The sequence below is a fragment of the Chrysemys picta genome, chromosome 1 (assembly GCF_011386835.1).
Source record: "Chrysemys picta bellii isolate R12L10 chromosome 1, ASM1138683v2, whole genome shotgun sequence".
In the NCBI taxonomy this organism is placed as follows: domain Eukaryota; kingdom Metazoa; phylum Chordata; order Testudines; family Emydidae; genus Chrysemys; species Chrysemys picta.
Window position 1 is genome coordinate 115,734,703 of NC_088791.1, and position 14,015 is coordinate 115,748,717.

At 41.8% G+C, this 14,015-nt stretch overlaps 1 protein-coding gene across 12 annotated transcripts in view; it reads right to left on the reverse strand.

Moving 5' to 3' along the window:
* Nucleotides 1-14,015, reverse strand: part of LMO3 (LIM domain only 3) — an 86,849-nt gene that overhangs the window by 17,715 nt on the left and 55,119 nt on the right. For all 12 annotated transcript variants that reach the window (XM_065567674.1, XM_065567719.1, XM_065567735.1 and 9 more), the window contains one exon: nucleotides 967-1,092. In XM_065567674.1, the coding sequence (XP_065423746.1) occupies nucleotides 967-1,092 (126 nt within the window). The remainder of the gene's footprint in view (nucleotides 1-966; nucleotides 1,093-14,015) is intronic.

Consider the following 14,015-nt stretch of genomic DNA (forward strand, 5'->3'; position numbering starts at 1 on the left):
AGAAAGTTGCATGCTGAGTATTTCTTCTTATGCAAATGTAAACTGTAAAATGTGTTATTAAATGTAGGATTATATAATAATTGAGGCAGTGTAATACATACATAAAATAGTACATGTGAATCAGTTCTTTAATTTCCAGTGGTGATATCCTGGCCCCATGGAAGTCAATGGCAAAACCCCTATTGACTTCCGTGGGGCCAAGATTCCACCCTAATGACATAGGTTGAGATTTTCAAAGCATACTATAGGATTTAGCTGCCCACTCTAAATGAAATGACTAGGAACTGTGTGACCAAATATCCTAATTGACTTTGAAAATCTCAACCATTGTGATTTTGCAGTTTTAGACCCCAATCCTGCAACATGTTCCATCTGGATGAATGTCAATGGGGCTCTATGTAGCTGCAGGCATATGCTCGCACAGAACAAGTTTTGCAGGATTGGGGCCTTGGAATGTTTATAATGTCACAAGAACATGGCACAGGATACCAATGCTGATTTACAAAGAACAATGGAATGCAATGTCCTGTAAATTCAAATGATAAGAGTTCTGTCAACAGAAAGAAATAGTATGTATTTTAAAAAGAAATTCAACAGACAAAGCTGAGGAATTTAAATGAAATTAACATAATAATGATAAATGGTACTGCTTTGCACTTTTCTACAGCAGAGGATCTCGAAGCACTTTATAAATATTAATTAATTAAGCTTGACAGGCACCCTTGTGAGTGAGCAGAAGTATCATTATTCTTGTTTATTGATGAGGGAACTGAGGCACAAAAAGTTTAAGTGACTTGCCCAAGGTCACACAGGTTGTCTGTGGCAATACTGGAAAAAGAATCCGGGTGCGACTCCCAGCCTTGTGTTTCAACCATTAGCAAATGCTTTCTTTCCAGTAAACAAAAATATATACATCTGGGCTCAGTTAGTGTTAGCCTACAGAATTAAACCAAGAAGTCCTCTTACCTCTGATTACAAAGTTGACATGCAAAACAGTCCAGGTGGTAAACATTTTCCTTGGCTCTCATCACCATCTCAAAAGCAGGTATGAGCTTACTGCAAGCAGCACAGTTTCCTGTAACACCAAATAACCTGAGGACACACAAAGGGAAGATATTCAAGGATACGATTAACTGGTAGGGGAAAAAAATTATACCTCCATTTATTTTCTTTGGCTTTATAAAAATATGTAATTGTCATTCAACCTCCCAGTGTACCATTCTTGGGAAAAGCTGGTATTTAGCAGAACAAGCGCACTCATGAAACAATCCCATTTGAAGCCACTTGCCGATAAAGTGGGATAGCATTGGGAAGCTCTATAAACCAGTGCCACAATAATACTGTGCCTTGCGAAGTAATTTTTATGCTGTTTTTATACATAAATATTCTTCTTTGGTACATACTCCACTGACCTTTCTTAATGAAAGAAACATCTTGTTCAAGCAAATGAGGAAATGACAAGTACACTAGGAAAGTTACATAACCACATGCAAGCAGAGGTCAACCAGTTTGAAATATGGTAAGAATCTTTCTACTTGGATTGTACTGTAAATATGAGAGCCACATAACCTTGGACTCAGTGCTATTTATTATTAAAACACACTTTAGCTAGAAAAGAAATAACACTTAAAAAAGCCAATATTCTCCACATTTCTGACATCTAGTGCTAAAAGCTTTACCATTATTATTAAAAGAACATTTTATGAACAAGTCATTTAAATCGTCAGAAAGCATTAGCGGTTCACACACCTTACAACCCTTTACCATAGTTATAGCTATGATTATGTTATTCAGGTAGCACATTAAAGTAAATGAGGCTGTAAACTATATATAGCCACATCAGGAGTAGAGGTATAATATATTGTAAGAACAATTTGAAATGTCTGGTAAAAATGCCTAATATATTTTTAAAAAACAATTTTAAAAGATTTTTCTTTGTTAAAGATTTCTTGAAACTTTTCAAATGAGATCACTACAAAAAAAACCCTACATGTATGCATGCTTTTGTAACATACGAGGATTATAATGAACAAGAAAAAAAATACTTTAGCTACACACACCAGCAATCTTTGAAACGAAGTTTTATTTAAACTACCTAATAGTTGTGATGGATTATTAAAAGTAATGCTCTGCCTGCGTATAGCAGTTAATGCTGTTTTTAACTATGAAGCAAACTAGATGAAAACGCCACATCTGCCAGTTCTTTTTTCCTCAACATCAGGCTGACAGCAGAAAAATATAATGGCTCTCAAGGGAAACACCAAATTAAAAGCAGTTCTAAACTAATGAATTCAAAGGTGCTCTGTATAAAATTCAGTTTGGTAACATAAAAATGAATGCACTTTTTTAATCACATCCTTCCATTTTACTGAATTTCACGAGTTACCAACAAACCTACTTAATTCCAATTCCTTATACCTTCTGCTTCCAGTTAAGATGTACTTTTTGCATAAATACATGCATGTTTATTTTGAAGTTCGGAACCATTTTCCAAGGATTGTCTGATGTGCTGGTTACCATTATTTGAAGAAGTTTTTTGAGATAATGAACCCCACGGCTTAATCAGCAGCGTTGTGCTACTCCGCTCCTGTTGGAGTATTCAAACCCATGTCAACTTTGTTTTCTGTTAACTGTTAAAATTTAGGATTAAAATTATATATACACAGTACTTTTTAATCCATGTTCCCTTTCTAAACATTCTATTCCAGCCTTAGGCCCAGCTCTGCTACAGACTTCCTGGGTGGGCTTTACTCAAACCTCAGTTCCTCATCTGTAAAATAGGCCTAAAATCTACCTACTTCATAGGAATATTGTGAGGTTTAATACGTGTTAAGACTGTTGAGACAGTCTGACCAAGGGCCCAATTCTGCGTTCCTTACACACCCACCTGGAGGTGAATGAGAGTTAGAGGTGTACAAGAAATGCAGATCAGGTTGCAAAAGATGCTATATAAGAGCCATAAGTGTGAAGTATTATTATACTGAACTACCCATTAACAAGGAAGTTATGCTTTAAGTGTCCAATACAGCAAAGCACTTAAGCACACCCTTAACTTTAAGAACATAAATAGTCCCATTCCCCTGAGATCCAATTCAATGGGAACAGGGCCGGCCCAACCCATTAGGCGACATTTGGGGGGCAGCGACTGCCACAGCTGGATCTTCTTCGGCCGCCCCGGTTGTTGGCGGTATTTCGGGGGCGGGACCTTCCGCTGCCTCTGTCGGGGGTGGTATTTCGGGGGCGGGACCTTCCGTCGCCTAGGGCGGCAAAAAAGCTGGCGGCGCTCCTGAGTGGGAACTCTCAAGACTTCAGTGGGACCACTCGCACATTTAAAGTTAAGCATGTGCTTACCTATTTTGAAGGATTGGGGATTAAACGCATGTGGTGTTACTATTTACAGACAAGTCTTTTTCGATATAAAACACTTGTGTAAGCCCGAGGTTCACTATAGTTTGCACGCTGCAGTGCGATGACACAATTTGGGACCATCATTTTGCATCCCTACCAATGGAAAAATCACTGGAATTCACTTTGTGTGGGTTTTATTGTACGCTCCTTTGGCCTAACCGCACCACTTGGAAGCTGCTTCACTTTTAAGCACCAGACCTATTTATAAATTTCAACTAAGCAGAGGAGAGGATGCCTCCTTTACAGTGAATTCTCCCCCTCACACACACACAAACAAACTCACGTGAGATTAATATTAGCTGCAGTTCATTTTGGATAAAGCTGTTTATATGAAGAACATAGGTCCCCCCCCCATTAATAAATAAATTAATAAATAATAATAATAATAATAAAACTCCACAATGCCATTTTGAAATGCTGGACATAGTTTCCACCAATTTCAATTGCTCTCGCTCCCTGAGCATTTATCAGCTACCTGATTAGAATTTGTTTCCACACAAACCATTGATCATCAGCCTATTACTAGGCAAATGACAGTTAATTACCCACTACATTAACCACTGGGACCTGAGACCTGCTTCTGCTGCCATCAGTCAACATGATAAATGTGGCAAGTTCAGTAATGCATGGCCAGCCCTGAGCTGCCTGCTATAGTGTGAACAACCCTCAATCTCACTTCCAGGCCCAGGAAAATCTATGGCAATCTGCATAATTACAAGCTCTGGGTTAATAACAGACAAATGATTTGTTGCATCTAAACAAAGTCCTTGGAATGGGCCCGGTCTCCTGTGGCTGCCCAGGCTGCTGTTCTGCCACTGGTGTACTTTCCTGTACAATGCGCACAAAACAGATCTCTGATGCTATATCCTTCCAATCTGTTGCCCTCCAATTTATGGATTCTGCATATGTGATTTTTAATCATTAAAGAACTCTTGAAGCAATATTATCTTAATTATTCTCTGCTGTAACCAGGGAATTAGGCTTCAGATAAAATTTTCTTCTTCTGTGCACTTTCCCTGCCTCGCTGGAGGCTCCATCAGTTTTCATCTACACCTGGACTCTGAAATCCTAATGATGAATTATTGCCCCTTTTCCTAAGAGGGCGAACCTTACAAGGGAACGTTCTACTGAACTGTCAGCTCACAGACTGAGTGCGGAGATGCGGAAATCTGATCTAATTTACTGCAAAACGATGCATTTGTTAGACTTTCTCCTCAGTTCTGCCCAAGCATCAAGAGATCAGTCAACAGCCACCTTCGGGTACTCCTTTGTGTGAGAGCACGTACCAGACTCTCCAAATCATACTTTTTTGGTTCCCCCTCCCCCCACCCCGAAACTGGATACTGAAACAAGATTTTACTTTATGAATTCAGAATGTTACTGTTAAAAAGAAATGATTGTTTTCTAACAGTCTCCTTGTTCAAACTGATGCACGGAGAGACAGACTCCCAGGTCTGCTCTTGTTTATCCAAAGAATGTCATGTATTTATACCGCTGCCTCCATTTTTACCCAACGCTCATGTTCTTCTTCTCGGCTGTTATTTGAATGGTTAAGACTCAGCAGCCTCTGGTGCTGGAACTAGTGGTACTGCCAGTATCAGTGGTACTGCCGCACCCTCTGGCTTGAAGTGGTTTCCATTATATACAGGGTTTACAGTTTGGTTCAATGGCTCTCAGCACCCCCATTATAAAACTTGTTCCAGTGCCCCTGCTCCCTTCTATATTAAAATGTAGTTACACTGTGTCCTGGCTATCCCTAGGGGACATGATGTTGGTCCTTACTGATATCCCTTAGACTAGAGAATTTATTAGACAAGCCTAGCATTTCTCTAGAATTTTTGAGTTAGCCTCTCAAACTGTGTTTAAACTATATTTTAAGAAATTAAGTACAAGTGTTGTAGCAATCAGTGACTGCAAGCAAACAAATATTCATTTACAAAATACTGGAAGGATGTAGAGCATGGTGCTCAAAAAACAAATGAAAGCCCAACACGCATCACCACCACAAAAACAAACCCATAAGATACAACATAATTATGTATCATACTATTGATTCTGCTTTGGTGGATTTCCTGAAGAGAAACCTGAAGGTTAAGTACAGTGTTTAATTTGTAATGAAAGAGGTGCCAGGGCTCAGCCCCGCCACAAATTAAACACTGATGCACCCCCTATCCCACACATTCAACCCTGCCTAGCCCCCATGCACCCCTCCATTCCACACACACACTCTCTTACCTGCCTATGCCCATACACCCCCCCAGACTACACCCCATCCCAAACATACCCCCGCGCCCCGTGTGATTGTCCTAGGGGGGCTGGTGCTTTGGTTTCCAAATGGGGCAGGGGACATGGAACAGCAGTGCACTGCCACCCCCCATCCCCATTGCTCTCTCAATGCTGGGAGGGGTGTTAATTTTCCTTCCTGCCCGATCCATTGCTCCTGTACAAAGGGGTTGCAGGCCCTGCCATCTGAACCCGGATCGCTCTCCTCTCGGGCTGAATTGGGGCACCTGCCAGGGAGGAATCCCTTAACGGGGGGAAGAGCACCTCACCCCTCACGCAAGGGGGTCCAGAATCGGGTCCTGCTCTCACTTTCTCCCAGAAGCTGTGGGCGAAAGGATACTCTGTGGCCAGCATGAATCTCCTACTGCCTGCGCTGGGATTGGTAACTGACATGGCAAGCCCAAAGGTCCCAGGTAAGCCCTGGAACACGTTAAGCACTGCCCAGAGGTGCCGGGTCTATGACCTGCAAGCCTAGAGGTGCCACCCCAGCACAAATTAAGCACTGGTTACCTCAGAGTTATGAACACCAAAGTTACTAACTGACAGGTAAACCACACACCTCATTTGGAACTGGAAGTATGCAATCAGGTAGCAGCAGAGACAAAAAAATAAAAAAAGAGAGAGAGAAGCAAATACAGTACAGGACTATGTTTAACATAAACTACTAAAAAAAGGAAAAGTTTTTAAAAAAGATTTGACAAGGAAACTGTTTCTGTGCTTGTTTCATTTAAATTAAGATGGTTAAAAGCAGCATTTTTCTTCTGCATAGTAAAGTTTCCAAGCTGTACTAACTCGATGTTCATTTGTAAACTTTTGAAAAAACAACCATAATGTTTTGTTCAGAATTCTGAACATTTCAGAGTTATGAACAACCTCCATTCCCAAGGTGTTCGTAAATCTGAGGTTCTACTGTAATTACACTGAATTTCACCACATTTCTAACTTAACTTGCATGTTAACTGTATTAAATTTCCCTCATCATCAGGTAAATTACTTCCATGTATCCTAGGATTTGTAAGAGGAAGTGAGGTCTTTGATATTAGCACAGTGCTGGTTGCCAGAAACTGAGTTTTAAGATTGGCTCTGCCACTAACCCACTGAATGACCTTTGACAACTCACTTAAACTGTCTCAATTTATCCATATGTTAAATGAAGACCTAATCCTCAGATTACATTATCCCCATAGAGGAGTTGTTTGAACAAACTTTGAGAGAGAATACTTGGCACATTTAAAACAAAACACTTTCTTATTCTACTGTACAGAGAGTGGGGAAACAGTACACCCCAAAATGTTAAATTTTACCATATGCTGACTGAAATCAATGATCAACCACTCTCCTTGTATGCATGTGTCCAGCTCATTGACTTCAACAGAAGCTTCATATATGTAACGAAAAGCAGAATTTGGCCTTTGGCAAATATGTAATCAGTACAATATACTCTGTAGGAAAGCAAAAAAAAAAATATCATGTAAAAGAGCCTAAAAATTAATTTATCTACCTCTCATAATCTAAGGCTCTAGATTAAAAACATGGAAAAAAGATTTTTTTTTTTTAAAGAACATGTTATTTTAATATGATGAGGATGGTTTAAGGCAGTGCTTCTCAAGCTATCTGATGGACCGGCAATTTTTTTCCCCCAATGTGCCAGGGACCGGTGCCATATTATTATCCTATTTGACGCTCTTATGAGGAAACTCACTGCGGACCGGCAGTTGATGGCTCACGGACCGGTGCCAGTCCGCGGACCACCACTTTGAGACGCACTGGTTTAAGGGATTAAGGGGAGCTTTTCAAAGTGTCATACAGGATTTAGGAGCACAAGCCCCATTGATTTTCAATTGTACTCCTAAACCCCTTAGGCAATTTTGAAAATTTCCCAAAGTAAATTTTACAGAAATTGAAGCAAGTAGATTTGCCATGTTTTTACAAGGGGTGCAAAGTATTTCACTCCATCCATCCTCAGCTTCCTGGTACAGTTGTATAAGTGGTCACTATAAAATGAAAAGTACTTTTAGCAAAGGGAAAAAAGAAAACTGCTCCATGTTTTCACTGAAGTTAAGCCATGCATCATCCCTGGAGGTGAAGGAGACAGAGTTCAAATTCAGCTTGCTTATTCGCATACTGCCTGATTCAGCACCCACTGAAGCCAATGGAAAGACTCCCTGTGACCTGAACTGAATTAAGCTCTTAGATTTGAGCTGAACTTTACCCTAGTGATCAGTAATGGCTGTGAAAACAGGGAGACCTCGGGAAAAAAAGGAAAGGGGGGTGCATTGGTGGAAGAACAGAAAGGGAAATAATGAAAACCTCTTGACAGTAGGTGAAAATTACCAGTTTTCAAACCCTTGCGGATTTATTTCTATCTGTGCCTATACTTACACTGACAAAACCAAGGCATTGTTCGCCGAAAAAACTGCCCTTAAGAGGCCTAGTCGAAGATGGTGGATACTAAGTACCTTTTGAAATCCCTGGCCACAATTTTGGGTGTGGAGCATTTGAAAAACCTGTCCCTTATATCGTAAGTGGGATGAAAGAATGCCAAAACTATGGTCCTGAACCGTGCCACAGGTCTACTAAAATCCAAGGCTGTATCCCTGTTTGCCTTGTTAAAAATGCTGTTTAAAAAGTGGGCAGTTCTAGCTACACTGCATGATTTAGCTGTGTTTTAAACTTAGTGGAGGAGCTACAATAGGTAACTGAATCTCTCCCACCCCAACACCTTTTATTTTTCTTTTTAACAAGCCCAGGCATACAGTACATGGAACTCGGCCTTAGAATTGTGTTAATTTCCACAACACAATCTGTTATGAGTTGGAAGGCTTAGGGGTTTGGTTTCAGACTCAAAGCTCAGCTCAAGTTGCAGTGCATCTGTGCATCTCAGGATCAGGCCCATGGTTCGTGATTTTTTTTTTTTTTTTTTTAAGTGAACCTGGGATGATTTATGGTTGCATTTCAAAGCCACAGAAAAGTTGTTGGTGAAGGATGGTTATAGCCTCATAGCAGTCACTGTGTTTTTTTGTTTAGTCTGTTGAGTTTGGCCCTGATCTTTTGACACTATGTACATGAATTATCTGTTTTGGCTTCAGTGGCACTATTCCTGAGCCTAAAATTAAGCATTTGCATAGGTATTTGCAGGATGGTTTGTACCCTGAACCTCAGAAGACATGAGTTTTAAGCTGAAACTGCTCTGTTTCACATACTTCCAAAACACACTGATACTGTATTTTGGGCAGCAACTGAAGTGACGATAAGCAGGCCAAGTAAAAAATAACGCCTAAATTAAACTCCAATATTTAAAACATTCTTTCTTGCCCCACTTCTATAGTGCGCACAGCGTGGCACCCGAGTACCTAATTCAGTGTAAAAAAAAAAGTCATTTTTTAAAATGAACACCACAGATGCATAGCCCAGGGTAGATCAGTGTGTGGGGAGAATAAGGCCTTGGCTACACTCGCGGATTCACAGCGCTGCCTCTCCGAGGGGAATAGCTTGCAGTGCTGCGAGTGAGCGTGCAGCGCTGCAGGCGCTGATTACGCTGGCGCTTTACAGCGCTGCACTCGCTGCGCTCAGGGGGGGTGTTTTTTCACACCCCTGAGCGCAGCAAGTGCAGCGCTGTGAATTGCCAGCGTAGCCAGGGCCTGAGTGTTTGTCTACACTTGAAATGCTATAGCGGCACAGCTGCTGTAGCACTTCAGTGTAGATGCTCACTACAGTGACAGGAGGGGTTCTCCCGGTCGGTGTAGGTAATCCACCTCCCTGAGAAGTGGTAGCTAAGGGTATGTCTACATTTACAGAGTTTTTGTGTTGTAAGTTTCACCAGTGATAGGGAACCAGTGAAAGAAAAGTGCTGGTTTGTGTACTCACTTAATTCCTCAGGCATCAGAGAGTGTTTACACTAGCACAGGGGTCGGCAGCCTTTCAGAAGTGGTGTGCCGAGTCTTCATTTATTCACTCTAATTTAAGGTTTCGCGTGCCAGTAATACATTTGAACATTTTTAGGAGGTCTCTTTCTATAAGTCTGTAACATATAACTAAACTATTATTGTATGTAAAGTAAATAAGGTTTTTAAAATGTTTAAGAAGCTTAATTTAAAATTAAATTAAAATGCAGAGCCCCCTGGACTGGTGGCCAGCACCCGAGCAGTGAGTGCCACTGAAAATCAGCTCGCGTGCCGCCTTTGGCATGTGTGCCATAGGTTGCCTACCCCTGCACTAGCAGCACTTCCATCGCGGATGAGAGCAGCGCTGTAGTGCAGCTCTCTCGATAGGTCTTGGGAGGTGGGGGGTGAGCGGAAGACATTCTGGGTCCCTGCTCAGTGCCCCGTCCTGCCCTGCTTCATGTCTCAGGAGCCCCATTACTTCCTTGTTTCTTCTGTGGCATTTTTTTTTTTTTAAACCTCCTGCTGTCTGGCTGCTTTCCCCGCCACATCTACAAACAAAGGGAAAGGGAGCTTCAAACTTCCTGGGGCTTACAGAGGGAGAGGCGGACTTCCGTGCATCAGAGCAGCGGAGATGCTGGCCAGAGTGGTCACTTTTGGAACTGTGGGAGAGGCCAAAAGGTGTTTACACTGCTAGAACATGTCTTCACTTTCACAGCAGCGCAAAAAGAACAGCGGTAAGAGCTGCATGCCTCTCGTGAAGGTGGTTTTCTTTTTGTGGTGAAACTTCTGAGTTTCACCACAAAAAGTCATTAACAAGTGTAGATGCTCCTGTGATTTTAGCGCAAAAAAAGGGACTTTTTACGCTTTAAAAATGTAGACATACCCTCAGTCAACAGAAGAGTTCTTCCGTCCACCTAGCACTGTCTACACTGGGGGTTAGGTCAGCTTCACGAAATCACTCAGGGATTTTTCACACCCCTAAGCAACGTAGCTGGGTCCACTTAACTTTTGTGTGCAGACCTAGCCTGAGTGCCAATGCACTCTCCATGAATTATCCCTGTAGAATTTCAGAAAACCTAGTCCATCCTTTTGCCATACCAACTGCATGTGATAGTTCTCTATATAAGGCCTTGTCTGCACTTAAAACTTATACCAGCATAGAAATGTCACTCAGAGGTGTGATACAACCATTTCCTTGATGGACTCAGCTACGCTGACAACAACCCCAGTATAGACGCAGCTAGGCGGACAGAAGAGTGCTTCGGTTGATGTAGCTAGCATTGTTTGAGGAGGCGGTGTTCCTATAACAGCAGAAAAACTCCTGTCAGCGTAGGCTGAGTCTGCATGAGGGGGCTCTGTAGCCTACGATTAGCAAGGATGAATTCTGGTTTTTCAAAACCCTTGAAACAATGCATCCATGATATACTGTAGATTTTTAACTACATTCTTTATAATCAGACCCCATGTATCTCATGGCACTTGCTGCAGAAATGTGCTCCAAAAACTAGCTGTATCTACACCATAGGCGCTCGTGATTTAGCTATAGAGCAGTAGCTATGTTTCTCTAAAGCCTGTAGTATAGGCACAGACTACACGGACAGAAGGGATTTTTCCATAGCTGTTGGAGCTCCAGCTGTGCCTGAGATACATTAGTTTGGTCGGCTGAAGCATTCTTCCATTGACCTAACTACATCTAAGGGTTTAGGGTGGTATAGCTACTGTGTTGAGAGGGGAGGATTTTTCACACCCAAGCACTGTAGCTACACCAATGTTTTAAGTATAGGCTAGGCCTCAAGCTTTCATTTTAGCAAGTATTTCTAGCCTTTATCTTTGCAAAGCCTTAAAAGCATGATAAATAAATAAATAAATTAATGGAGATATCCCATCTCCTAGAACTGGAAGGGACCTTGAAAGGTCATCGAGTCCAGCCCCCTGCCTTCACTAGCAGGACCAAGTACTGATTTTGCCCCAGATCCCCACATGGCCCCGTCAAGGATTGAACTCACAACCCTGGGTTTAGTAGGCCAATGCTCAAACCCACTGAGCTATCCCTCCCCCATATGTTGGAGTATAACGGATGCCCTACCATCTTCTTGGGTCCGTGGACACTATGACACACAGCTTGGAGGTGTGAACGATGCCATTTGTCTCAATGGAGTGTTAATTCTCAAACCTACATAAAACTGTTTTGCTGCTGATCATGTGAGGAGAAACACCCAACTAATGTGCTTATGCCAAAATCACTCAGGTACCAAAAGCCCCTACTGGATCCTACTCAGCGGCTATAATTTTCATCTTAAATTAAACACATGCTTTAGATTCTAGCCTAATTTACTGTGGTCTCTGAAAAATTTACTGTTAGTTGTTTTTTTAAAATCCTGATACATGCTCGTCTCTAAACGCATTTAGTTAGGCCATGTCTACACTAGTGAGCTTAAAGTGGCACAGCTGTACCGATGCTGCTGTAAGATTGGTCATGTAGCCGCTCTATGCTGACAGGAGAGAGCTCCTCAACAAGTGCCGGTCGCTCTCCCACCAACACAGTGCTGTGCACACTACCACATATGCTAGTGAAGTTTATGTTGCTCAGGGGGTGTTTGTTTTGCTGGCATAGGTGGTAGTGTAGACATGGCCTCAGTTTAGGGTGACCAGACAGCAAGTGTGAAAAATCGGGATGGGGTGGGGAGTAATAGGAGCCTGTATAAGAAAAAGACCCCAAAATCGGGACTGTCCCTATAAAATCGGGACATCTGGTCACCCTATCTCAGTTAAAAAACAAAGAAGATAATATTGCGTATGCACAGTGGTGCATGCACTGATATTTTGGAAATAAAGCCAAGTTAAAAACAACCTCACAAAGTATTTGGGGATCTGTTTTGCTCCACCATTCACGCATCATGACATGCTTAAACTTCTATCGGTAAAGTCAATATTAACATTACAACTATTCTCACATAGGCCCTATGTAAACCTCATCTTTCTACATATGCTTTACTCCATCTACTTGCACAGACTGAATCTCGCAATTTGGAGATATTCAACAGATATATTTCTACTGTCAAACTATAGAGTAATCTAAAAACAAATTTAAGGCCATGTACCAGTTATCTTAGTATTTGAAATGGGCCTGGAACCATACTTCCCAAACCTGAGAGGTGTTTTAGATCCAGGCCCATATCTCTGCATTATACAATTATTCATGCACTATATCATTAATTATTATGTGTGTTAATAATGTATCCAACTTTATAGGCCATATTGAGGGCTGCAATTCAAAAGTCAATGGCAACGGAGAAGTTCCCTTCTCCCACCATCCAGTATCATTTGGAGGTGCAAGAAATGAGGTTAGTCAGAGGCAGAGGAACACTACTCTATTTTCAGCAATGCAAGGGTCACAGTGGTACTTACACAGGCTATAATTGTAGTGACAGCTAGGTTTAACACTCAGTGAATGCAGCATATTCTATTTGCCTGCTTGTAAAACCCTCATATGCATTATCTGAAACCCTCACAAAGATTAATGTATGTAGCCTGAAAACACCCTATGAGGTAGGACAGTACTATTATCCCCAATTTACAAAGGGGGAACAAAGGCACAGAGAGATTAAAAGACTTCCCCAAGGTCACACAGGATTTCCATGGCAGAGTCAGGAACTGAGTCCGGGTCCCAGGCCAGTGCTTGAACCAAAAGACTACCTCTTTGCCTTGGGGACAGGAAAGAGGAGGAAATCAAGGACCATTCTAAGTGCCTCAAGAGCAGGTAACCTTCATTTAAATCGCCCCTGCTCCCTATCTCCTACCTGCTCACTCATCCCAAAGAGTGAATTCCACTCAGTGCCTATAAAAAGGCTTGCACTTCCTTTTGTAAGAGGGCATCCTCCTTTCAAGCTCATTAGTGTTAGGTGCCTTCAATACCCAATGCACCCAAGAATCTTCAGTACCAGCTGGAGCGCTGCTTCAAAGTACAAAATATTTTGGGGTGCATTTCAGACTCACCAGGCACACAGCTGAATAGAAGCAGGCATATCTTTCAGGCCAAAGACTGAAGGAGGGAGGTAGGAAGAGAAGGAAGGAATTGGATGGACAGAAACCTCATAGCTAGGGTAGTTCACAGTTGGCCAGGCCCTTACTGGCTTAATTGGCGATAGCAATTCCATTGTTTTTCAGGCAAGTAGGTGTGAAGCCCTAAGTGGTGCCTATTAAGCTTGCCCCTGGGAGTGCAGGAGGGACTGAAATTAAAATAAATATAGATAATTAGCTGCCTAACTTGAGGAATGTAACATATAGCTATTTTTTATTTTCCCCAGAAGGTGACAGTGAATATAGAATCTCTGGCTAAGAAATCCACACACAGACTGTCAGGAAAACACACCCTGACATGGAATTGGAGATTAAGTTAATAGTTATAAGAGATCGTATAATAGAGTCTATAGCTATTTC